Here is a 27565-nt window from a genome sequence, read left to right as displayed (position 1 = left end):
AAGCGAACAAAAGGTTCAGCGATTACTATTTTGGATGCAATCTGAATTATAATCATTACTTCTCGAGAAATAATAATTATAAATGATTCGTGTTAAATTCAGTGCCAATCAAATTTGATGAAACAATATCTTTTACGCAAAAAAATTATAAATTAGACCATAAAGAAAAATGAGTAGCTTTATCATTTTTATTGTAATTACAAAATAGAGATGATGATGAAAATTATTGTGATAGTGATAATAAATAGTTATCCGCTATTGCGTAAAAAAGAAACCAAAGCAGGGCTGTTGATCTAGCCGCATCTGATACGATAAAAAACATTGCTTATCCCGGAATGTTCTCTGACATGAAATGTGCGTTATATATAGGCCGACGGTGTGCTCTTATGCTGGTTAACATGTTCTGTTGCATCGTAGTTTTGTTGCAAACCTCTTTTAGCCTGAAGTTCATCCCTGTTTCCTATTTTGGGTTTGCCCTCTACCCCTTCCTTTTTAGGCAGCAGTGTCTGCAGCTGTTGAAGAGCAATACTCCAGTTGGTATCGGCTTTAGAATTATACTTGTAGCGACTGAGAGATTTTCCTCGTTTGTTTTTCCAAGACTTTACCACTCTGTCCCGAAAGCCTTGTAGGAGGCTGAAAGTCTTTAAAAAAAGGAAAGTAATATTAATTCAACTTCAAATTCTACTATGATCTTGCATTTTTTTAACATTAACCCACAACACCATAGTAGTAAACACTTGAAAAGATAACAGTCTCCCAATTTTTTTGTCTGGCTGTTTTGGGTAGACAAAGTGTTATTGTTGCCTTTCTCCATTCTTATCTGTCATTTCCGTAAACGGTTAATATCCCAAACATGAATTAATTGTTCTTGAGATTCTCCAGCATAGATGTGCTTTTTTTCTCTTAAAAAATAAAGAGGATATCGGAAATAAAAAGGATACCGGAAAAAAACAAGGATACCGGAAGTGGAAAAGGAGCCTAGCCTGGAGAGTGTCTTGTCCTTATCACTTTACTACGAAGTATTCAATGTTTTGAGAAACAACTCTTTTAATTTATAAAGGGGTAAGTTTCTAAAGAAACTGTGGTGCTGAGTCGGTGGGAGAGTATAGCAGGTAATTTAGTGTTAACAACTGGGTTGAAAACGTAAATTAGCCACCGTAAAGGGTAAAAAAGCTGACGTTTCGAGCGTTAGCCCTTCGTCATCGCTCTGACGAAGGGCTAACGCTCGAAACGTCAGCTTTTTTACCCTTTACGGTGGCTAATTTACGTTTTCAACCCAGTTGTTAACACTAAATTATCTTTTAATTTATCCTTGCCAATTAATGCAACTTAGACTTCCTCGTGGATCATACCCAGAAGTCTTCATGTTTGGTCTTGTTTACCATGTGATTGTATGAGATATGATTTATATTCAGTTCAAGGCTAACTTCGACTGTCTGCATCGAGCGTTTTGGAAAGGATAGCAAACCTCGCCCAAAATATGAACAGCAACAACAAAAACAACAAACATTTAACGACAAAAAACTAAACACATAATCCAAAAGCATTACCTATATCAGCTCCGGAAGGCTTATTCATTTCTTATGTAACCCACCTGGCCTTGTTTGTGATCTTTGTACGCCGCCCATGTCAATTCAATCAGAAGTATAATCAAGCTGAAAGCCAGGCCAAAGAAGACAGCATAAAATGCACCAGCCATGTCTTTAAATACCAAAACGTCTCCCGTGAAGGACGTGTCTGAAAATATAAACATGACCTTCACTTGCGGCAATGACATCGTAACCTGAACTCTAAATTGAATACTCTGATTGCACGAACTCCAAAGTTCATACATTTGCATACCTGAAGATTCTTGCAAAGTCGTCTCACACATTCCTTGGAACCACCTTTCCCTCAAAAGTTTGAGAAATCCTTTTTGCCTCAATTCCAGGATTTTTACACTGAACTGATGTGTGAAAGGGGAGTTCTTGGGAAGCCCAAAGCCATAGCCGAACTTGCCGAATACTCTGCAGGGAACAGATATAAGAGGCCGGTCTTTATTCTTTATTCATCGCCTGGGGACTGGGGAAAGGGGACGGGCAGGGGGAATACAATTTACCTTATCACCCCATGAGGCTCAGTAGTACCTTTATAATATGTCAACGACGACGACGAGTTATCCTCCCCTCCCCTTCCCCAGCGATTTCAATGATTGATCCCTAGGGGTGAGGGTCAGCCATGCGCCAGAAATTTGTTACATTTTCCATAGCTTCCACCTTTTTTTTTTCTGTATGGCCAGCAAAAAAGAAAATATTCGATATAGAATAGAGACTTGATTTTGATTGTACACAAATTCATCAAGTTGCAAAACGTAACTTACATAACTTACACCATACCTTCCAATTGTGGTCAACGTGTTGCAGGGCCTTTGTTCTGTGTAATAATCCAATACAGCTGACTCACTTATGAAAGCATATCCACCCTTTCTCGCTCTTTTGATACCCTCGGTCACGTTTTCCACAAAAGTGTCGTGACGTTTCATAAATGCCCACATCTTTGCATAGGTTGGAACGCGTGACATTTGAAAGAATGCCATGGTGTGGCTGTCTTTAGCGCAGCCATACTTGATTTTCGTTTGGGCAGCTAAGTCTTCAAGGCTCTTGATTGGTGTCTCAAAGACATCCGTGACTAGAAAACTGGCCAGATTGGCAGTGTAAGACGCACCTGTGAAAACAAAAATACATGTTTTTCTTCTCTTGTAAAGCAAGGATGGAAAGTCAGAAGTCACAGCGACCTTTGGTGATAAAAATTACATGGAAACGTTGACGAACAAACGCTTTTGATGATTTCACCCAAAGAGAATTCTGAGACCCACGGAACACCAAAGGTAAATGCAACTTTGGATGAGCTCAATAAACTAAATGTTGGACAAAAAATGTCAAATTGTTCCTTTTTTTAAAAATAATGTCTAGCACTTAAGTTTATTTCTCAGGCAAAATATATAAGCAGTTCGCTGCGTTATCCCCTTGAGTCGAGCTTCTGGATGTAAGAGTTCTGTACTCTCACAGCACCCCTTTCTATCTAAAATAGAAAAATTTCATCAATTGAGCTGTCCGATGATGCATTGGGGAAGGGGCATGGGCGCTTGTTACACTTCGCCAGTATCCGTCTACGAAGAGAAGCAGACCTCCCACTGTAATAAGGTAGCAGAACAAGGAAGATGGCAAATGTTCTGATAAGTATTGTCATATATTCGAGCGAGACTCGTAATTGAATTTCAATTTTCTTCTAGCAATGGATGGTATTTCTTACTTATTATCAACATGGCAAACCACCAAAAGGCGATGATAACCCTCCCAGATGTGGACTGTGGATGTGCTACGTCGGCTCCTTGGCCAACTGTGTAAGAAAACGATGACCACGCGGACTCGAACAGCCGAAGACAGTCCTTTGTGCTCCAGTGATCGTCCCTTACGCTGTTTTGGTCTCGTGACTGGGCAATCCTTCCGTGATAACCACGTGGACTGAACGTGGCGTGAAGCCACAAGAAGAAACCAACTAAAATTGTGCCTGCGACAATGGCCAACCAGAGGGATGTGTTAAAAGGTTTCAGAAAAGAGAACATCTTGTAGTCCACGTTGACTTTGTTTTCGATGAGAATTGACAAGCCAAGATGCATGAATGGTTGAGTAAAATCCACGGCTATTTGCCGTTGTGAGCTGACAGATAGAGGGCCAATCGCCAGATCTGCTTTCTGATAAGAGCAAAATCAGCATTATTTTAAATACACTATGGTCAACGGACGTCAAACTTACACTAAGACATGATCATCAACAATTATACTAATAATGATATTCTAATAACTTCTTAGTGATAAGAGAGGTGATCGTTAAGGACTAGCTTTGACTATCTTTGACTAGCTTTGACGAGAAACCTGAGATCACGATTAGAGGAGGGAGGGGAAAGCTTCTCCCATCTGAGGCGTCCCAAAGCAGCAATAAAGAGAAAACTGCTTACTCTCTCAATTAAATGTTCGATTATCCCATTCCACTTCTGGCTGAAAACATCCCATGAACCATACTGGTTACTAGGTAAAACCTCTATTCTGTACCGAAACTTCATGTCTTGCTGAAGTCTGTCGAGTAGCTCGATACAAAATCCTGTATAAATTATCTCTCCCGTCTTAGCAACTTTCTCCTCCACGAAAGGTGGTTGCTGAAAATAAATAAATAAATGGAAAATCAAATGCAAAGGTGTACCGGGAAGCTACTTCATTTACGATTTGCTTTCCAAAGCATCACGATGCCGCCCATTAAGGATTATCATCCAAATTGCTTCCCTTGTACTGCGTAAATAGACAAAAAGCTTTCATTGCAAAAACTTTCTTTGGGGCATGATTGACAGAACGGCAAAACAACTGTCCTGACAGCGGCTGCGACTTCTTATTCTAATTTTTGCCCTACTTCCATAATTTCAGCCCTAAAAGTCAAAATTACAGGACGCTTGTACTAAAATTTGCAACTTACTATCACAGCAACAACTCGAATGCTGATGTTTTCTACGGTGTCTGCCCGATCACTCGGGGCCTCTAGTGATTGAGATAGCCAAAGTACAGGTTTTTCTGGAAACATGACAACTCCTTGCGATGGCGTCCATTTGCCGACCTAGAATAAAAAATCCAATTTATCCAAAATTTGTTTAAGGTCTCCACCTCCATCTAACCCCTCGCTGCCAAAATATATTTGGTAATATATAAATAGTTACACTGACTAATGGCATACCTTCACGAAACCAGTTCTTCCCAAATTTACAATGTCAAATTCCTGAAAAGTTGGAGAACCGTCCCCGATAAATTCCAAGTCATTCATAATGCCACTGGCACGGACCTGTAAGCAATGTTTTGTGATTTATTAGCAAAACGTTTCGTTAGAGTTATTCTTGTTTTTGAATGGAAATGTCTATTGGAAAAGTCTATCGTAAAACTTGATCTCAATAAAATTACTCGTTTAAGGAAATCTCGCTTTCGCAATGATATAGCAATTATAATAATGTTTCTTACATAGATATAATCAATCTATAAATAAAAAAGGGGGTATCTTTCTAGAGAAAGGGCGTTGCTATGTCGGTGGAAGGGTTTCGAGATAATTTGGTAAATCGAATGAGTTGATAAAGTAAATTGGCCACTGTAAGGAGTTTTTAAAGTTGACATTGCGAGTGTTCGCTCTTCAATATCTAGCCTTGAGAGCGAAAAAAGCTGTGCGTCATTTTCTAAAAATTGATCACCAAACCTCGAGCACACAACATTTCGCCCGTTGCCTGCAAATTTCTTGATTTTTTTTAATCGTGTACTCTTTTTTCTAGGTAATTTTGGAAAGGTGTCTCTTCAAGCCTCATTAAAATGAATCCCGAGGTGAAACTGGTTATTCTGGAGTACACTTGCTCAAGGGCTGTTAAGTTATCTTAATCAGGGCTGGCCGCGTCTAGAAAACAGATAGTTGCGAATATCCGTGGCAACCCCTCATCTTAATAGTGCTCTCCAGCAGCCTTCCCTTTGATTAGTAATCTTATCATGTTCCTTTTCAGAACATAAAATGTAGATGCCCCACAGGAAGTCTGAAGGTACCAAAGGATAACCGTTCTCATTTGCTTGCCTTTTTAATGTACTTCATTAAGTTCGCTCCATTTCTCCAAGGTTTAACTGAGCCCTTGCCAAATTCAAATTTCAACTTGTCCCCACTGACGTCATAACCATCTAAAGTCATATAATGAAGTGCAGATGCTAGAGCAAGGACGGCATCATAGCACTTTCCAGTGACAACCTTGAAGGAAAATCAGCACAAATCATGTTGTGTGTAATATTCCCAATAATATATAAAGAAACACAAGATTTCATGCGCCGGAGAGTATTTCTTAACGACATATCGACGAAAAAAAGTTCGATCTGATTTCTTACTTTAAACAAGCCCTGAAATCCGATTATTTGTTTTAATTCACTCCCTAATTAGTAAAGAAACGGATGAGATCTAATGGAAAACAGAAACATTGCTTAGGGCTAATAAGATTGCAAGGTTCGTGTAATGAAAATCATGATTGGTCATTTCTCACATCAAGTTCACCGTATTCATGGCTTTTCCATTCCTGAGCGACCTCCTTGTATCGCGAACCCTCTCCAAATGCTAATCGTGTTCCCATGACTCCATAAAACTGATTTAATACAAAATCGCCACCAAGAGTCTGCCAGTCCTTTGGAACAGAAGTAATAGAAACAATTATGGAAACAAGGTAAACATATTATAAAAGCATGAGGGGGCCTGGACGTCTCCGCGCAGGATATGGCATTCTCGTCAAACTCGAGTTTCTGAGATGCTCTTAAGATTACATCTCCCTATTTGGGAGATTTTTTTCTTTCATTTATTTCATTATGTCTCCTGAAAAACGCACGGCAGCCCCTCCGCCAATTAGGTGGTAGACTGGGGATTTCTGTGTACTCAGTTGAGTTTATGTTCTGCAAACACTTACGAGGGAGAAAGTTATCTTACCCGTCCTGTTTGTGCATCTGTTATGATCCAAGCCCAATCAGTCGTCATCCCTAAGTCACCAGCTTGTTTTAGGATCTGTTTTGAGTTTTCATCACAATATATTTACAATGCTGTTTTATATCAACCTTATCACCACAGACGATAAATTTAATGCCACGTTGTTACTGCATTTGTATTATTGGCGCGGAAAAGTCCATGAGGCACCAGTTTCTCTCTGAGCAGGAGTCACTCGTTAGTAACGAGTCATGAGTTTTTTCTGTTCCAAACGAGGTCGAGCTTCTGGCTTTAAAACATAATTTGCCTCGGTTTTAGAAACGTATTGAATCAGCTCTTGTCACAAGTCCTACGTTTACTGAAGGTTAAGCAGAGGACATTGTGATCCACTGATAATCTTGGTTAAATTAATTTATTACAGTTCATCTATGACGATTTTCACAGTTCTTTACCAACTGTTACATGTAAATGTACAAAGGGGGTAGAGAATTACGAAAGTAAAGGATAACGCAACCAGTCCTCGCTTTGTTGCATTCTTTAACGACACTGGTCTGCATTATTGTGCACAGTGTTTACCTAATAAGTAGTCTGTACAGACTTGCTTACCTGTCTTGAGTATCTCAGATAACAATTTAAAACCACGATTCTTGTGCCAGTTTGTCGGATCCATTTTAGTTGCCTTCTAACGTCAAGTGAATTAGGATCTGAGACGGGCTCAAAATGCTCATGCGCCACGACTATCCATCCCCTTTTATACGCCTCGTCCTTCAGGGCTAAGACGCCGTTAATACCTGGGAAATGATACGAAGACTTTTTGATATTCATTATGAACATAAACGTTACTCTCGTTATCAATGAGCACTAACCTATGCAGAGGGCCGTTGCTGAACCGATGTGTACCACATAAAACACACAGCCTACGTAGGCCAATAGAGAGGAACAAGTGTTTGCGTCTTTTAACCCTTTCACTCCCAACATCTCATTAGTTCCCCTTGCTGTCTGTCATGCATTACTTATGATGTTAGTTTGGAGAATTTAGCTTTGGATCACCTGGTAATTTTCTAATTAATATTTTCCTTCATTTGTCTTTGGATATTGTTAGGAGAAATTTTGTCTTGGTCTCTCATAGCAGTTCAAGGGTTTTAAAAAGCAAGAGGTATTTGATCAGAAATGATGCAATACAATCAGCAATTTTGGCTGGGTCGAGTTAAGACTTTTATGAATTAAAAGTAACTTTAAAATCAACACACCGTAGTCATCCTTAGAGACAAGTAAAGCGAACTGACTCCAGTTATAATGTTTCATAATTCCTGCCAAAGCTTGGCATTGAATAGTATCACTCGGACTCATTCGCACGAGGTAAGGGAAGTTGGCTGGCGTAGAGGTGAAAGTCGGATCTGTTGCCACTGGAGCGAATTGTGGAATGTGAAAACCAGAAAAATATGGCTGCGTATATTTCACATCTGATGACCTCATAGGACCCACTATGGCCACGACACCTTGTTGGATAAGGTATTGAGCTGGGAATACACAATTATAGCATATATCAGCAAATAGCTGCATCTGCTGTGTTGCGTTTTGTTGAGTCAGAACCACGTGAATCTATTACCTAGTTGTTTATATAGAACATAAACAGAAGCATCTAGGAGTAAAAAAAACATGACTGTAAATGTCGCTGGAACGAAATTGCAAAGTGGTGCATCATTTGAAATTTATCTCGTTGTAAAAAATTTAAAAATGGTATATAGTTAATTGCTAGGATTAAATTGAAGTCTTACCTGCTTTTAAATTATCAAAGGCATCCAGTGGTTTGGTCATATTAATAGAAGCTTCTAGCTTTATTCCGGGTAGAACGTTGGGATCTCTGTTCACATCCTCAATGGCAACAAGGAAGGATTTAATTAACCTTTCATTCTCAAATATGGCCCCTATGTTAAGTACACAGTTTTGGAGAAAATGAGAAAAATGATAACACTGAATGAAGATAGAATTAAGCTATAGTGTTTTGAAACGAAAGTGCTTGACGGGACAATATTACATCCACGCGTTGGAAAGAAGGAGACATATCGATTTAAACTTGCTGCTGTTCGATAATAATTCCTTTCTATATGCTTTAAAGATTCTGGACTCGGATAGACCGTAAAAAATATCCAGTGCTTAAGAGAAACGCAACGAGAGTGTGCATCTGACATCATGGTAAACTTACCAACTTTTACAACTCGTGCGTTAACAGTGAGAATAGAGGTCAATACAATTGAAATAATTGCAATAAATATCAACGAACACATGTTTCTACCCTCCAAGAGAAGAATATGTGCAAATTCTCAGCGTTGATCTTTCGACAATCTTGAAATGACGTACGTGATATTTTTGCAATTTTGACAACAGAAGCCGTTTTATTCATGGCTTCCTGTTTTTGTCACAATGACCTATGGGACACTTACTAGGAGCTTAACAAAGCAAAATAAGAACTTTTATTTTCAGCACAGTGGGAAGTCCTTGAGATTATTTGCAGCAAGAGCTAAATTTGAATTTAATTGATTTACAATGATTTCTTGCTGGGAGTCAAACAGAAGCCGTAATTAAGACGTTTCAAAAATGTTTGAATTGTAAAGCAAGCAATGAAATGATAAAATTGGTAGTTATAGACTTTTGTTCTAAATGACGTGAAACAGAAGAATTAATAAAACCAAACGACAGAAACAGATGATTTAATTTTTTTGTTTTTTTTTTGTTCTTAGCCCGTTGCTTTTGTTCTGTTTGTTCTGTTATTCTTTCGAAACTAAGACCTAATGGAGATCCAGAGCTATTTTAAATGCATTTAATTTTTGAGACTTTACAGACTGTTTCTGCTAATTTTTCCCGTCGTTTTATTGGAAAAAAAATCTTGAGTGTCAGGCAACAAGTGTACTTGGTGAAATATAATTTTCCAAATATTGAAACGCAAGAAAATCAGAAGTGGTTCTTTGCAACGCTTGATCCCACTCCCCCTCCCTGAAAAACGATGGAGTGCCGCTGATACTTCCAATTAAGCTTAGTAAAACCCATTGCGGAAAGGCTTAATCCGTTTAAAATTGTCTTACTCGACACAAAGGATCTTATTCTTGTATTGCATTAGTGAATAAATTTTATTTTTTACAATTTTTTTGTTTGTTTGTTCGCTATTCGCTACAGGGTACTTTCCAGTCAATTGGAATCTCATTTACTTTTTAAAATTAGTTTTAAATTATAACACAGTATATTTATGATAATATTCTTTGAAATAGAAGTTCGATTAGCGCACACCAACTTTGCACGATATTATGCTAGGAGAAATTAAGCATTGAACAATGTCCAGCCAATTATATTCTATGATGTTCCTGTGATATTTTTTGCATGCTTTCGAATGTTCGAATGTTTGTTTCTTCGTTTGTTTATTATTTTGCGCTTACTTTTATAGCGTTATTATTGCCCAGTCAATGGTGATGACCTTCGAATTATCTCTTTTTGTATGAGATAAAGGATTCTAAGTAAGTACAGAACATGATCTGGTACGCTGCAAACTATAGTGAACCAGGGTTTAATCTGTCTGCGCCCTCGATTGAAAATAAGCATATCAGAATATCGCCCAACAAGGAAAGTACTCTCTTTTTACAAGCTAAACTAAAGAACTTCTCCTATGGCATGGCGAGGCGCGGGGTTTTATTTCTTTTCCTTTGAAGCCATTGAGTTCACCATTTTTCTTCTTTGTAATGTCGTCAATAACAAGTTCATTTGTAGAATCCATTCTTGGAGCTGAGTTGGAACAATCTCTTGTCTGAAAACAACGTGAGGCATCTTCCGGGTCAACAGAGGAAGTAATGGTGCGACCTGGTCCTTGATATGCTCGCCAGGAAGCCCATACGCGTCTTTTTAGTGCCTCAACTCGGGCCTAGTAGAGAGAAACTTTTCTCTAGCTCACCCATTCGATTCCATTGGTGATAATAGGAAGAAAATTGATAAGTAAACGTAAAGTTTCAGAGTGATATACACAAGGAGTTAGGTTTATTGTAATTTCAGGAACGTCCGCAACTGATTGATTCGTTCCAGACCTCATTTATGTATCTTCAAACCGTTTCAAAATACCTGCTACATACTCAAACAAACTAAAATACACAGACCATCAAACCATTTATCGCAAAAGGTTGATCGTTATACAGAATGTAATTGAATCAAATCGAGTGTCCCTTGTTTTAAATAAAGAATTAAGCACTCCCTTGCCTAGGGAATCTCTGTAATTTAACAAACTCAGCGCTTCAAATGGCTCAAATCTCACGCGCTCAATTAAAGCTCTCAATAGTCAGGTTGTACTTGACGAAAACTCCCTAGCAAGGTTAAACTAGAAAATCAAACTGCTACCTCCTTTTGATTTTGCTTGGTATCCTTATGTGCTTCAACAAAGAGTTCCACCAGTAAGACGAGAAGACTGCAGGCCATGCCAAACAACACACAATAGAATACGCCTGATAGATCTGTGAACGTCAATACATCCCCTGATGTATTTATCGAGGAGGAGGTATCTGTGAGGAAAATTCAAAGGAGATGAAAATGAATCTGTACATATACAACTGACGGGATACTAGAATAATATAATAGAAACTGAAAAACATGAAATCATGAAATATGAATATTGCAAGAGGAAATCCGATCCTACGCATTTCTTGTGAGGGAGGGGGGGGGGGGGTGGGAAATTGGGTTTAGCGGTTTCGGCTATTTTTTTTAAATCGGTTTCTCGGTGCTTGTGCCAACAAACGTCGGTTTTTCGGTTTTGGTGTGCATTGCAGTTTGCGGATTTTCAGTCCGAAGCATTTGGTTTTTGGTATTCGTAAAAAGCAGCAATAGGTTTTCGAATTTGGTATCCGATGTGTCTTTCGGTTTTGTCCTATTTGGTCTGAACGGCAACAAATTTATCGCTTTAGACGGTTTTGCTTGCAGTTTTCGGTTTTGACAGAAATGTTTGCAGTTTTGCAGTTTTAGATGATTGTTTCTACGGTTTTGCGGTTTCTAATAGACCCCAATACCCCTTCCTTGTTGATGTCAATATAAACTTTTGGAAAGAGACTTAGTGCACTCACCTGCGTTTGATTCGTCATTTTGACATGTCCCAACAAGCCATTTGCTTTTCATCGTTTCCATGTATCCCTTCTGTCTGAGTTCCAACACATTGATGCTAAATTGATGTGTGAAAGGGGAGTTTTTCGCGAGGCCAAAGCCATAACCAAACTTTCCAAATACCCTGAGAAGTGTTAAAGGGAAGAAATATTGCGCTTGGCTCACATAATTATAGTCATTATAAGAGAAGGTGGAGAGAAAAGGCAAAGTGGGGATAAGTCAGAGGACCACGATAAATTGCAGCAATCTCCGTGCTAATTAAAACCGTCAATTCTCATGAAGAAGTTGCCAAAGTTCAAATTCAAGTTTAGAAACGCAGACCTCTTAAACCTCAGCACTTCTTAAATGCGCAGCAAAGTGTTTGAGAGATACTTTAGATAACAGGAAAATAATACCCTGCATGCAAGCTGCCAATTTACTTTTTCTCTCAAACATTTTACATAATATTATACCTTCCCACCATATAAAGTGTGTTGCACGGTGGCTGATGGACGTGATATTCAAGCACTGCAGAATCAAAGATGAATGCAAAGTTCCCTCCGCGAACTCTTTTGATTCCTTCAGAGGAATTTCTAAGAATAGTTCCACTGGACTTCATGAATTCCCACATTGTGACGTAGGTAGGAATGCTCGATGTCTGGAAGTACGTTTGGGTCTGACCATTTCCGGGAATTCCGTACTCGATCTTTGTTTGGCGAGCTAAGTCCTCCACTGATTGTATTGGAGTTTGAAACCGTTGAACGATTAAGAAAGATGCAAGATTCGCCGTGTATGTAGCCCCTAAAATGGTACGTTCGAAATATAACACTAATTTTTGTCATGAAAAGTCCGGAGGATAATTGATATTCATCTTGTTAAAGGAAGTAATTGAGCATTATCTAACAGCCTAGGGCGTGTGTTCTAATTTGTCCACAGCTGCTTGGTTGGGCAGCTCTTTATGAAAATCAGTAAAAGTGTTTGTCTATTTTTTAAACAAAATATTCTGCTTTCGCCCACATGTTAGGCAAATGGTGGGCGACCCTCGCTTCAGGTGCAATTTAGGATTTCTGAACTGTGTTTGACCGACATATCTGTCTCCTAATGAGTATGATGACAATAAAGAACATTAAATGGTAGAAAGACAAGTTCTATTGGCACATCTAACATACCAATTATGAGGACTGCAAACCACCAGACTCCCACTGCCATTCTTCCAGAAAGTGACACGGGATGTAAGACATCTGGGCCTTGACTGACGTAATAAGCGAACGAAGACCAAATCGCGTTGAAAAACCGTAAGTTGTCTTTGGCTTTGATGTCATCTTTAGAAATAGACCTTGTACTTTTGGCCTGTGCTACTCGCCCGTGATACCCATATGGACTAAATGTGCTATGGACCCACAGAAATACACCAACTCCTAAGGTGGTTGAAACTATAGCCAACCACAGATTAAAATCAAACGGGCGGAGGAAAGAAAACACTTTATATTCACTATCCTCCTCTTTCCTCATAATGATCGATAGGCCGACGTCCATAAAGGGCTGAGTAAAATCTATTACTGTCTGTCTGCTCGAGCTTATCGTGAACGGACCTATGGCGAGATCAGCTTTCTGAAACAGAACCCAAAGGAAGGACATTGAACTTCAATATTCTATATAGAAGTATGATTTACATTGTTACTCCACTTTTCGTCCGTATTTTTCGCCCTGTTTTAAAGTACCATATAGTACCATCGAATACTCTGCGCGTTCCATTCCCGTGAAACTTTTAGATAATAGAATAAATTTGGCACAAGTTGCAAATGAAATTGTAATACGTACAACAAAACCGTCCCAAATGCCAAACTTACGTTGTCAATGAGCTGCCGAACCATTCCACTCCACTCCCCAGTAAATATATCGGGTGCACCGTATACATTATTAGTTGATTCTTCTATTGTATATCTGAACTTCATCTTTTCCTTTAGTTTATCTAGTAAGTCGATGCACAAACCCGTATAGGTTTTTTCTCCAGTGCTGGATTTCTTTACAAATACAAACGGCTTCTCCTAAAATTGCAAAATGTGAAAGCAAGAAACACACACAATAACACATACTTAGAGGCGATATTATCCTATTTGAACAATCTATTTTATCTATTAAGCATATGTACATGATTTACACAACCCTCCACTCAAGTCAAAATAACGACATCGCCGGACGTTCAGTGTCAATGGTAAGAAGTGATAAGTAATATTGCTACCTCTTCCAGAATATAGTTTTTTTTTCTCTTTGGTTACTCCTACCATCATCTTCATATAATATTTCTTGATGGAGAGAGCTATACGAGAGCATCTTTCTGAAGAACAGCTCAAACTGATCCGAGACTGGAGTGTCAACTTGACCTTTCAATTTTGCGCCTTGCGCACTCCTTTTCGGTTCCTACTATTTCTCACCTACACATACATGGGCAAAATGATAACGATAAAAAAAAAGACACCCTTCTACTTAGCTCTATCGGTATTTGCAAGCCATTTCGGTTATCTATACATTATAACCTTGGCTCGGCTTACTATTATATAAAAAAAAATTAAAGACACCAGGTCCATTGTCCATTACTTACGATGACGGTAACAACCCTAATGGTTGTGTTCTCTACTACAGTTGAAGTGTCCGTGGGGACATTAATAGAACCAGAAAGCCAGATCACGGGCTGTCGAGGATCCATTACGATTCCATTTCTTGAATTCCAGTGACCAACCTGTATTTAAAAGGATAGCACTCGAATACGAATAAGAGCAAGAACATGGAATAAGTGTAGTTGTTAAACTCTACTGACGAGCATGGGACAAAGAAGTATTTGTGCTCGAAAGAATTTGAACCTCAGATCTTACTGGCTTTTGTGATTGTTAGAGGTAGTTCTAAAACTGAACTAAACCAATCCTTTTCGGCATTACGGGTGTCCCGACTGAATTTATCAGTGATCAAAACGTTTTAGGTATAAAATAAATACTCCGATCAAAACTGACTTTGAAAGTCACGTCATGTAAGCGAGAGCTTCTATGACTAGCGGTGGGCTTAACCCTAAGTATAAATAAGGGTTTGTCAAAAAGCGAGCTGCGAGGTTCCACTTCAGTTAATTCACTTTAACAGCGAATCTGTCTTGATCCAGTGGGAATTAATTTACATTAGGCAAGTATATAGAAAAAGATGTAGTTCGTCTTGTCACGAGCGTGGGACAGATAAAAAATTCGAGTCCCCATGAGGAATCGAACCTCAGACCTCCGGATTCGCGCTTCGATGCCCTACCACTGAGCGAGGTTTATTACGAAGTTCATACGACACGCTTCCTGCATACTGCTAGGATCAGCAATGTCGATAGCGTCATTTTTGTAAATAGAATGAGGGAGATGGTAAGTTTTGAATCCAAAGGTCTGAGGTTCGATTATTCACGGGGACGCATAGTTTTCTTCTTTTTCCCACGCTGGAGACAAGACGAAAAATCATCTTTCTCCTTCTCTTTACGGAGCTCAAAACTTACCATCTCACTTATTCTATTTACAAACATAGGCAAATAAATTTTGAATTAATAGGGGGTTTCATTCCTTTTTAACCGTGTGTAACTAAAATGGAAAAGAAATATAATAAGCAACCTGAATAAAACCAGTCCTTCCTAGGTTGACGATATCATATTTTGCATACGCGGGTGAGCCGTTCTCTTCAAATGCCAAGGATGTCATTAAACCATCAGTGGAAACCTTCATGTAGAACAATAAAAAAGTATGTCATACAACGGATAATGACGTTTCGTAACATCGAAAGTAATTGGATTCGATGATAAATCGCACTTACATTTTTAATATAGTCCATTAGTCTTTGACCTGGGGGCCATGGCCGGGTTGAGACTTCTCCTTCGAAATCGAATTCAAGCGAGACCTCTTTCACTTCAAATCCGTCTTTGATCATTTTATTCAAAGCTGCCCCTATCACAAGTGCTGAGTCGTAGCTCTTTCCTCCTGGTATCTATTAAAAAGAAGAAAACATCGATATACTAAACACTTGTGACTAACTCTTCTCGATACCTGCGACTTAGTCTGATCACAATTGGTCATTGTTAATTAAAAATCATCTTAACTAGGATAAAGCAATACCTCTCCTTACAGTGCTCTCTAAAACTTATAGCTATATTTGTGTTAAAGGACATTGAGAAAGGGCTTACACTGACTCCACTGCGGCGTTCCGATTTCCACACGCGAGAAAACTCTGTGTACAATTTACCAGAACCAGATGAGGGCCTGGTTCCTATAACACCATAAAATTCATGGAGTGGATAGTCGCCAGGGATTAAGCTCCAGTCCTTAGAAGAAAGAGAATTACACACTTTCAGTAAAACCAGAAAGTTTTTTAACCACCTCGAAAATATTTTTGCAGTCAAAATTTGCACTAATTATGCCTGAGTTGTCTAGCTCCTGCCTTTTCTCCATTCCAGTGTCAACGATAATATCGTCTCCACTCCTTGACCTTATTCATTGTCTACCCATAACCAAAATATCATTCAAAAGCTCTTTACCAATTGCAATCAATTATAATATGCAAGACCACCTCACAAAAGCTAACGAATGTCGCGGGGAAGGTTGCATAACACCGGGTAACTGAGAGAGGAGGAAATGGTACTATGCCACTACAAAAATGCACCTTAAATGGATAATAACATCACGACGTTTAAGTTTCATAAACATAGAGGCTCTTTCGGATGGACTTACTGTATTAGTTGAGCCATCAGTAACGATCCATACCCAATCTTTGAGCATTCCGATATTAAAAGCTTGTGTAAGTACAACAACTGTGTAACGTGCCATTGTGTTCAAGACAACAATCCGGGTGTGCGTTTTTCTTATCGCCTCGAGCTGTGGACTCACATCCAAGGAAGCATAGTCACTGATAGGATCAAAATGTTCGTTTGCAGAGATTTTCCAACCTTTTTGATTTGCGATATCCTTTAGGGCTAAGAGACCATTAATACCTAAAGATATAGACAATATGAGATTATTTCACTATTCCATCTTTGAGATTTTGATCCTGATTTGAACATTGTACGGAATTGAGGTGAGTTAGTTTATCATTTAATATACTACCAAGATAACTCAGTTAATATGTTCACATATTAAAAAAATAAAAGTTATCGTTCAGGCAAGAGTGGAATAAGCTTCAAGCGAATTGATTTATCACTGGCATTTTATACTTTAGGTGTATTCAATATGTCGTACCAGGATTTCAGTTGAACGAAAAAAATCATAATCATGAATAAAAATCAAATAATGGTGCAACGGATAATAGAAAAAAATAAAAAGAAAAAATAGAAAGAGAATGGACAAAGAATAAAGCAAACAAGCAATAACCAAACGTCAATTAAAAAGAAAAAACAAAAAAAAAACAAAATAAAAACAAAAACAAAAACAAAAAATCTACAAACCGTAATCATCCTTTGATGTCAACAGAGATATTTGAGACCAGTTATAATATGAAATTAGGCCTGCCAAGGCCTGGCACTGAATCGTATCGCTCGGACTGAGGCGAACAAGGAATGGAAAGTTTGCTGATGTAAATGAAAATGTTGGGTCAGTCGCCACTGGTGCAAGCTGTGGAATGTGAAAACCAGCGCAGTAAGGCTGTGTAAATTTTACCCCAGTAGACGTCATTGGTCCAACTATGGCAACCACTCCTTTCTTGATGAGATATTGCACTGTTGTATTTTAAAAAAAAAGATAAAATAAAAGAATAAAAACCATAACTGAGAATGACTTGTGCTTCCTGATCAAAAGCTGGAACAGAACTGCGATTTTAGCCTCTAAATCAACATGACCTGATTTCCCTTACAACTTTTGTATGGCTTAGTAAGCCAGCATGTACGGTTCCTTTTTTTTCTTCCGTTTTCATTTTCTTTTGCGTTCAACTTTAAAATATTGTGAGCTCCTTTCATCTCCCGCCATAGAACCTGGTATAACAAAAGGTCGAACTGTAATCAACACCATCATAAAAGAATAAATCACGGAAGTTACCAAACAGTTCCTTTTTAAAGATAACTAACAACTATCTTTAAAACTTCTCCCACAACAGTCCTCAAAATATTAAATGAACGAAAATGCAAATCTGCAAGCTAAGGGATATTGCAAAACACAGGGGGTAAAATTGGAACAGTCTATCGCTACTTAAAAAAAGTGACGATGCAAACAGAGCTTCGACCGAATCGGTCACGAAAAAAAATAAACGCATGCCCAAACTACATTTACAAAATGCTTGTGACCTTTAATAATAAGGATTAAACAACTTGTATTATCAGTAGTTTATCATATTTGATTTTTGACCTTCATTTCCACATGTTAAAGGGTTGTTTACTAGCAGCATGGTCTCATCTTATTTAATATGACTGCCAGGTGAAACAGCAAAAAGACATCATCCTTAGCAAACTTGATGCTAGGATTACGAAAATTGATGCTGACTTTCACACGAAGTTCCCGCATCGCGATTTATAACTTACCCATCTCGATGTTTTTGAAAGCATTCAGTGTTGCTGTCTTGTTGACAATTACTCTGAGCTTCGTACTTGGTAATATTGAGTTGTTACTGTTTATTGTGTCGATAGCGAGTCTAAAGGCGTCCTCATAGTCGACTCGAGGGCTATCGGAAAACACAGCACCTGTTGAAACAAATAAAAGAAGTTCAGTTTTGCGAAGAAAGAAATTTTCCTCATATTTACTCTAAAAACACATAAAATTCATCACTAGCCTATTGTAAGGAATTCTGGTGGCGCGACAGCGGCAGATCCGCTAACGGGAATGTTCTGAAAGTAAGCAACCATTATAAACATAATCAAATCTAGAAATAGTGTTCTAAGCATTGCTGGCCGATGTCTGGGTCGTTTGGAAGACCAGATTGTCTAGAAATCAAAGGTTTCCTTCAAGCAACTTTTGTGGCATTGAATAGATGTTACAAAGAAGTTAATTGCAAGTCGATAAGCGTCGATGGCATGCGTGGTTGGTTATAACGTTCAAAGCCAATAACCCCATCAATACAACATTTGCATGACCTCCTACTGCATTGTTTTGCAATTAATATCGCCAGCTTAAAGAGTCACAGCTGGATTTCAACTTTTTAGGTTTACTTTTCGTATTGTAATGCTAATTCACAGGATGACTGCTATATTGAAAAACACTAATAGCTGTTCCCATCTAGCTAAATTACTCTGGGAAGTGTCTTCAACATTTTTTTCCACCGATTTGACGGCACGGCTTTGAAAAACATCATTCCGTTCCATCGTTTCAAAGATGCTTTCTCGTAAAAAATACACGTGATTTGCTAACATGTCGAATGATCGCTTACCAAATAATTAGAACATTAAATAAAAATAAAGTAGGTAAATTTCCGCAGTAAAATTGGCTACGCTATGTTATAGCTCAACATAAATTCTTATTGTCTGACGGAAACGGTAATGGAGGCAAACGATTGGACTGGCGGCCAGCTCGACCTCGTGAACTTTGAAGCGAATTTTTTCTTTGTTTTCAGAACTCTCAACTGTTAGCTTTATTAAATTTTCCTTTCTTAAACCGCCGTGTACTGAGTGCGGTTTTCGCTGGTCCAATAAGCTTTTCCCTTCATTTTCATTTAAAATCCATAAGAAAAAACTCCCAGCATGAACATATTAAACTGAATTTTTGTTTTAAAGTTGGCCTATGGACAGTGTGGTGCATACTGCATTTCCTACATAAAATTGCCAAAATGAGAGCGAAGAAACACTAGAGTCCTTGCCGTTTCTAATGATTTAATTTCTCTATTTTTCAGCAAACGAACTACAACTTATACTTGACCTGATCATTTCAGCAGTTAACCATCTCCAGTCCATAGATTAGGTCATTCCCATTTCCAGTCTTTCTACATCTGCCTGTGATTTCTTTCATGATCATAATTTTATCATACATAATTTTTTGTGGCGACAGGTTCCCTGAATGTATGGCAGTCTTAGAATACTAGTTCGACAGGATAAAACATTCCGGAGAGAAATAAATAGAAAATCTGTGATTGAGGATGGATGATATTTGCAGTGCAACATGCGTGTAAAGGTCAGAAAAAAGGCCAGAATTGAGGATAATCGTTGAATCTTCTAGCACATCTTAATTAATTTTCTACTTTCCTTTTTTTTTGTGGGTCTTGTATTTATGTTTTATCCACATCGATCCCGGCAGCCATTAATGACTCTTGGCCAATATTACAATGTTTGTTTGAAAGTTTGCTAAGCACTATAGGGAGCCTCATTATTTAATTTTTTTCATTTATTTCCTGTGAAATTTTCAAAGTCTTCCTGGTTGCAAGTAATTTCAATCTGAAACAAAATAAGAAAATTACTGTATTTCAAGATTCCGACATGATTAAAAATACTTCATTGAAATCTTAATAATAGCTTATACATTATTCATTATCCTATTGATCGCGGCGCTTGCAAATGGAAAATATCAGCAAGATGACAAAAAGAATGAAAAAAAAAAAAAAAAAAAAAAAAAACCAGCCATAGTTCCCGGGCTGGGGTAAGTTCATTGGTTAGAACTTAATTAAAAACAACAAATAATATATAGATCTAGCCAAGCCTAAAAGCGGAGCTCGCATTTTTTTTCTCCCGCACGTCTCAAGGGCACAAGTCCTGGCCTTGCCTCGGCCAGGACAAGAACCTGAGTCGTCCGACTCGGAGACCAGTGCACTGACCACTGGACTACTGAACAAAGCCGTGGCGTTGGCGTGCCCGCGGTACAGTTGACCACGCAAGTGGAATTTTTCGGCTTGATGGGTTACCACTATTTTGTATAATCATGGGGCTACGCACTGCGAGCTCCGCTATTATAGGATTTCATGAACTCTATGCCTTTGGCCATATTTCAACTCTTTCATTTGCATCTCTCATATTCAGAGTTCAGTTTAGTTAACATATCTCTGATGTTCAGTCGAATCAATTCTGTTTAATTAGCGCAACATTATCATCCTGAGGAAAAAAATTTAGATATATATTTATTTTAAAACCGTTATGAAATTGCCACTCGATCAGGTTGATGAATGAACGGAAAAGCCTTCAACATTCTCGACCCATGGTTGCTTGTCGGAATTTTGTCAGATTACGGTTGCTAAAAGGCTGAAAAATCCGTTTCGCTTACAGACAGTAAAGTTCAGAGAGTAACGTTCAAACTTTCCTAGAAGGAGAAGAAAACCAAAAAACCAGTGGCTTTGGTAATGGCTTTTATTTTTATTCGTGAATAAATTAGACTTTTATTGTTATTGAAGGGCTATTGCGTTTATATAATAAACTGAATAATACATGTTGCTTTTAGATGTGAGATTTCTCTTCTCGCGTTCAACTCCACATCTCACTTGTTCGCTTTCTCACTTGTGAGCTATCGAGTTGACCATTCGAAGAGAAATTTCACATTTATTCTCTATTTAATAACCAGATGCTCGCGCCTTGCTTCGCGGGAGATTTGAGACGCAACAAAAAAAAGTGCTGCCTTTCAAGATTTCAATACAAATAATCAAGCTCATTTAAATCTGAATAAAAGTTTTTACATTATTGATTATGGTACTTCGAAGAAATATCGATGCTCGGGCCTTGCCTCGCGAATGGAAATCGGAAACAGCCTGGTCTATCTCTAGGATATAACAGATATTTTCCAACTTCATCGAAAAGAAAGACTAGATGAGGTGCTTTTTAATGCCAGAAGGTTTGTAATTTGATGTCAAGTTTAGAACCAGTATATATGCTTCTCCTTAATTCGAGACAATCTTTTTGCCCAAGTTCATGAAATCACTTCATATCGTCATGGTGATAAATGTTCAACTATCCAAGCTTAGAGCTTTAGTAGAAAATTGATTTCCATATCTTAATTTAACCAACGTCCACTTTTAACCATTACTCAGATTAGGAAAGAAGGAAAAATCTTAGAGTTGTTTTACTCTACGACTTCAGGGGGCCGAATTATGGAGGTCCTATTGGATATGTGTGGATTAAACTTCGATAAGTTAGAAAAATAACGTGGAAACAGGTAAAACTATAGAGGAATTATTGAATAAGCATCTATTGATTTATTCATCCTTAATTGCAAAATGTAGAGCCTAGTATAATATCATGACAGGTGCATATGACGCCTTCTAGAAAAAATTTGGTCCGGATATGTTCAAGTTTCTTAGTTGACATCTCTTGGGAAAACATCATTTTCGCCTGCAAGATTTTATCTCAGGTTTTATAAAAACTTATTCGGCCATATGATCCATTTCTAGGAAATTTGATAAAGTGATGCAGCTCTATTTTTCGATTCTGGTGATTATATGCTCCTCACAGCTTCACAACGTTGTCGGAAAATGTCGACCTTCGACTTACTCAATAAACAGCCACTACTTAGCTGGTCACGTGATGTCCACAAGGATTGTCTCCAGTCTTTCTGAGTGTGTGATAATATGTGTAACTGATGTCCACTGTAAAAGTTTGAACTTCCATTCCATCGATGGGTTATGTGACTTGAATGACGCAGACAGACGTACCCTCTCAAAAGATTTTCGACCGAAAATAGGATGCATCTACATGGAAATGTTTCCTTCATTTAAGGTCTGTTATTTAAATATATTTCCAGTATTAAAACGCGAGATTCAGAATGACTTACTACGAATGATGATAAATTTTATTTCCACGTTATATAAGCGAACAAACCAGAAATTTATCGTTATTTTGTTCCATTCGAGAACCAGGCTTATATTCTACCATTTGTCTTGTTCGGTTGAAGTCCTGTGCAGAAATACAACAGGCGCAGCCTCAGGCAGAGAATGGATATTACTGGATACAGATTGGGAGCAGAGAAGCTCAGGTTTATTGTGATATGACGAACTATGGTAAGTTAGAAAAAAAATGAACATTGGAAAAGTTTCAAAAAGAGTCAAATTATCTTATTCGATCGTTGTTTTTTATTTCCTGAGTTACCTTCAGGTTTGATCACTTTGTGCAGATTAGTTGAAGAAATTTAACCAATTTGAAACAAATTAATCTGTTCAATCGAAGTAAAAAGAGAGAATGTTTCAAACTTTCGACTCACCTCCTTTGCCAGTTTGTTAGATAATAACCCAGGCAAGATCTAACGTGTTGCAGCTTTAAGCTCGAATCTAACGGTACACTCAATTTCCTCCTTTGTACGTAAGGAAGATCTTGCACACAATGACTAAATGAATAATTTAGGTGTTTTTTATCAGGCAGTTAGTCCATTAAGATTTTCTATTATAATGTTTTGCAAGCCCGGTTTTCTAAGCTTAGCCAGTTTTCTCTACCGGCTATGCTTTTCGTGAAATTGTTATCCATTTCTAAAATGCATGAAATAGGTGGCGGTTGGACTTTGGCAGTGACCATCAACTCCGCGAAAAACGATCATCTTCAGAGCGCTGAAATGAATTGTCTCAACTCAAAGCTGTGTGTTCCGTTTACTGAGAACGACATCGCAGCCCGAAAGCTAACGGACAAAGACATACACGAGCTGCTACATTTTGAAGGTTAAGCTATAAAATGTTACAAGGTTAAGGAAAATATTTAAAATATGTATCAAAATTTCACGATTCGCCGGCACGCCGCATTAAAAAAACACGTGCCACAGTACCTTGGATCTTTGCTCGGGCCATAAGTGAGCCTGTTAATAAATTAAGTTCAGAAAAGTACTGACATGCGCTGTTTTTCCCATGAGTTATTTAGATTTATTATACAAACTACTGTTTTACACAAGGAATTCCAGCCCTAAGAAAAACCGTAACAACACTCTTGAAAAAAATACGATATTTTTTCACTTGTGTTTTATAACGCCAATAGGCTGCTGAACGTCACTCGCCTTTCGTGCTGGTCAGGTTGACGAATGAACGGCGAAGTCTTCACCGTTCTCAATCCAAGGTCGTTTGTTGGAATTTTTTCGGGGTATGGCTGCTAAGACTCTGAAAAATCCGTATCGTCCATGCCACAGACAGTGACATTCAAAGTTTCTTAGAAGGAGAAGAAACCAAAATAAAAAAAGAAAAATCGAAAGTTATGTAATCAGTGGTTCTAGTGCAGGTATTTCTCGCAGCTAAGAAAGAAGATTTGGCACAGCCGGTTTTGGCCGTTTGCTTGAGAGATTTTCTTTGCCGGTAGGGCCTAATTCAATAACTGAGAATTTTTTATATTGAAATTTAGGCCCATTATTTGTTTTTGTAGTGATTCAACGCATGTTTTCATCTTGAGCACGCCAACATACTTTTCGATGTTTATTCGGGAATTGTCGATCCTTTTATTTTCATTCGTTTATTAGGCCGACTTTGCATGTCAGAAAAGGGCTATTGTGTTTATGTGATCAATAAAATAATACATGGCTGCTTGTAGATAGAAAATTTTATCTTCTCGTCTTGAACTCGACAACTCACTCGTTCGCTGCGCTAACTTTAAAGCTACTGAATTCAACACCCGAGGAGAAATTCCATATCTACGTGCGTCCATGTATGTATCACGAAGACAAAATATAATTTTTACTGCAACTTTTATATTTATTTTTATTTAGAAACCTTTAGAGTTGATGTTCTGGAAGAATATGCATGTATGACAAAGACAAAATATAACTTTTACTGCAACTTTGATATTTATTTTCATTCAGGAACCTTTAGAGTTGATGTTTTGGAAAAACCGGTCAATTATACCATATTCTATCAGGTACAATTGAATTCATGTTCAAGTTAAATAACTCTCTCTTGAAAGATCAAACATGATTGTTACGGTTTCTTTATATTTAATTTTAGATTCCAAGTGGTCCTACAAACTTTAAATCAACGTGCAGTCATGGAAAGTAAGTTTTATCGTAATCATATGCAATGGCTGATTTCCATTTCGAATCTTGCTTTAATTGGCGACATAGGCATCCCCATAATCCTTCGGGTCACACCGTAACCGTTAACCTGGGGGGGGGGGGGGGGGGGTTGACAAACTTGCACGACCAAGGAATTGAGCTCTGCATAAAAAAAGGTTCCTCGTTTTTAAAGCGGTAATTCTAAAGCCTTGACAATATCAAAATAAGAACAAGAAAAATGATAACAAAATCAATGGTGTTACACTGATAATGATGACAATGACGAAGAAAACGACAACAACCACGACGATAACGATAATTGTATCGAAAAGAGTAAGGACAACGATTACGTTTACAATTACAAAAAGGACAGGAATGATGATAACGATAATGATACAGAGCGAAAAAAAATTTAACACTGATGAAATTAGTACTTTTGGATAAGTATAAGTAATAACATGATTTCGAGTGCAATCTGGTGTAAATAAATATGAGTAAATTTTTCAAAGACAACAAAACAGCACAAAGCCGTGGTGCTTGTTACAACAAACTGCACTCGAAATCATGTTATTACTTGTTGATAATGCACATGAAAAAATATCGCAGAAAATCAAGACGGACGCAATTTTTGAAGAGTGCGCGCGCTATATGTAATTTGCACCCGCGTTTCAACTTTACTTTGGTTGAAAATGGCTTTGGGTGGAAAGTTCGGGGGTAGAGAGGGTAGGTTTTTGAAACTTCTCAGCCAACTGGCATTTTTTCTTTGAGGCTGGATGGGGTTTGTGTTATTCATCGTAGTTGAAAGCCTGCACTGCAGGATTGATATTTGGGCTTGTAACCTTACACAAGACAGCCACCGGGCCAACACTCCATGGCTGGAGGTCGGTTGAGTGTCAAAACCATGCCTTTGGTCGAGAGGGCATCGCTAGAACCGAAGAAAATGCAGGGGGCTTAACGTATCATCATTATCATTGTTACTCATAATTGTTACTATTAGTACCATTAATACTGTTTTTTTTCAGGTGTCCACGCATAATCATATCACATTCTTTTCCGTATCATTGGGAGACTAACACTTGTACAAACCAGACGAATGGGTATAGAATTGCCGGCTGGTGTCACAGAGGTAAAATCAGAAATAGAATGATGTCTACCTTTTTCTGTATTCTCGGTGTTATCTCTTAAAAAAAAAAAAGAATTGAGGTGACCAGGTTTTTTTCTCGTTCAGGTAGTGAATTGATCCGAGAGGAATCGCAAGTTATTTTATTTTATTTTTGTCTGGCTTATTTTGGCACTTTAACACTGTGTATTTTACATTTCACGATCTTTTGGGGCAAGGAAGTTGATGTTTGGAAAATAAGAAGGATATTTTCTTTAATTCGTGATGATTGACATGTTTGCAGGCCGGCACTTAAAATGAGCGTGAAGCTGTGTCTCTTATTGCAACGCCTAACACTTAGCTGTCAATCATTATAATTTCTCCAGTGATTGTATATTAATAATAATAATCATAATCATAATTATAATAACAAATTTATTTAAACACAATAAAATTACGGCATAGCTGATATGCTCGTGATAAGTCAAGTCTAAAAGGAGATTACACTCGTGATTGAAACTACAAACATATGATGAAGATTCTACCTAAATTAATGCTAATAAATTACATATGTTAAATTCAAATGGTAGTTTCTTAATTAAACGTTTGGAATAATTGTTCAATGAGCTCAGTGTTCATTCTCGAATCACTGCCAATCTGTTCCAGAGTACAGTGCTGACGTACTGGATAGACTGGTAGTTTCCTTTTATCAGTGTTTAAAAGACTTCAGTTGGTGAACACCAATCCAGGCGGAAAATAATTTTAGCGGCCTTACGCATGAAAGTTGTGTTGACAGACTTAATGCCCAATGAAGATAAGATAAAGATGTCTTTGCTGGCCTAGGTATACATGCGTCAAGAGAACCGCGCTCTGTGACTCTGAGTAACCGCGGACACTTTTTTTTCTACAATACGCTTCCTTCAGGATAGATAACATATACTTCTTGCGCGAAGATAAATTTTCATTACGTAATGTAACATTTGCGGAGATTTTTACTCAGAGTTAGAGCTATAGGTCAGTTAATGAATGGATTTAAGATTACAATACCACAAGGGAAAGTTCGACGTTTTCTTATCTAGATAGCACCAACATGAAACATCACGGACCTAAACAGCCCTTTTAAACTAGAAATCTACTTATCCTTTTTTTTTATCATCACTGCTATCGTCGTTATCGCTGTTATCATTATTAATGATTATTATCCCCATTTTAATTATTATCTCTTTCGTTTTTTTCAAATTGTTTTCTCAGTGTTCGATGGACATGACGATGGCGAGTGTGGCTCTGTATGGGGTTCATCTCAATGTAAGAATGGATGGCAGTTGACTATTATCTCTTTTATCAAAAATTAATAATTATACTGAACAATTATTCACCGAAGGCGAAGTGAATATTTTTCGAATACTCACCGAGATGTAGTCCAGCCTAAGGCGAATAATCGCTTTAATATAATTGCTCAGATTTGCATATATACTTTTTTCACTTGTGTTGATTACTCGTATCAAGATAAGCAAGCACTTTTAAAAAGTTTTTTTAATTCCTTCAGCAAACACCGGAATTAGCTGTGATGGTATAACCATGAATTAGACTTTCCAACCAAATTCCAATCAAATCATTCCAAATTTTATCTCATTCATTCAACAGACCCTCAAAGACGAGCATTGTATGGTTATACACCGTGCAGCCACGGTGGAATCTTCAAAAACAAGTGCGGGATGTTGTTTGTAAAGTGATCCTAGGAGAGATTCGATGGAATGTGTTTTGTTTTGTTTCAATGTCACTGTAGTCCTGTGATGACGCACCGCTATTCCTAAAAACGAAAGAGATTTTTTCTCTTTTCTTCCAAATATGGTGTCACTTTAAAATTTATTTAGCTTCAGTCATAAGCTTAAAAAGAAAATGATTAGACTTTCAAGGTCCTTGCTATCATATAAAACCTGCACCAATATTTTAGCCATACTTTACTTAATCAGGTGATTATCTTATAG

The 27565-nt window shown here is 37.9% G+C and overlaps 3 protein-coding genes across 4 annotated transcripts; 1 reads left to right on the top strand and 2 right to left on the bottom strand.

The window, feature by feature from the left end:
- Positions 1–219: 219 nt before the first annotated feature.
- LOC131782860 (glutamate receptor ionotropic, kainate 2) lies at positions 220–8852 on the bottom strand. 2 transcript variants are annotated; one of them, XM_059099596.2, is made up of 15 exons: positions 8719–8852; positions 8291–8440; positions 7763–8032; positions 7119–7303; positions 6519–6593; positions 6085–6222; positions 5631–5798; positions 4761–4865; positions 4506–4643; positions 3997–4194; positions 3292–3733; positions 2376–2703; positions 1843–2006; positions 1595–1737; positions 220–641 (listed from the first exon to the last, which is right to left on the bottom strand). In XM_059099596.2, the coding sequence occupies exons 1-15, from the start codon at positions 8798–8800 to the stop codon at positions 360–362; spliced, it is 2868 nt and encodes a 955-aa protein (XP_058955579.2). In that variant the 5' UTR covers positions 8801–8852; the 3' UTR covers positions 220–359. The 2 variants fall into 2 exon arrangements, with proteins under 2 accessions (XP_058955579.2, XP_066020301.1); XM_066164204.1 differs by lacking the exon at positions 8719–8852 and having other exon boundaries at positions 7763–8154; positions 8291–8425.
- A 534-nt stretch (positions 8853–9386) lies between these two features.
- Positions 9387–18575, bottom strand: LOC131782854 (glutamate receptor ionotropic, kainate 2). Its single transcript, XM_059099587.2, has 14 exons — positions 18387–18575; positions 18139–18297; positions 17074–17343; positions 16364–16623; positions 15820–15957; positions 15453–15623; positions 15254–15358; positions 14224–14361; positions 13472–13669; positions 12791–13232; positions 12095–12422; positions 11606–11766; positions 10890–11050; positions 9387–10422 (listed from the first exon to the last, which is right to left on the bottom strand). The coding sequence occupies exons 1-14, from the start codon at positions 18496–18498 to the stop codon at positions 10150–10152; spliced, it is 2916 nt and encodes a 971-aa protein (XP_058955570.2). The 5' UTR covers positions 18499–18575; the 3' UTR covers positions 9387–10149.
- A 3355-nt stretch (positions 18576–21930) lies between these two features.
- Positions 21931–27328, top strand: LOC131782875 (uncharacterized). The gene is made up of 8 exons (XM_059099617.2): positions 21931–22239; positions 22415–22520; positions 23001–23168; positions 24290–24345; positions 24432–24478; positions 25501–25604; positions 26829–26882; positions 27222–27328. Exons 1-8 carry the CDS (start codon positions 21931–21933, stop codon positions 27308–27310), a joined length of 933 nt encoding a protein of 310 aa, XP_058955600.2. The 3' UTR covers positions 27311–27328.
- The last annotated feature ends 237 nt before the right edge of the window (positions 27329–27565 follow it).

Source organism: Pocillopora verrucosa, chromosome 3, assembly GCF_036669915.1.
Source record: "Pocillopora verrucosa isolate sample1 chromosome 3, ASM3666991v2, whole genome shotgun sequence".
Taxonomy (NCBI): domain Eukaryota; kingdom Metazoa; phylum Cnidaria; class Anthozoa; order Scleractinia; family Pocilloporidae; genus Pocillopora; species Pocillopora verrucosa.
The sequence above is the reverse complement of the archived record's forward strand: the minus strand, read 5'-3'. Positions and strand labels throughout refer to the sequence as shown.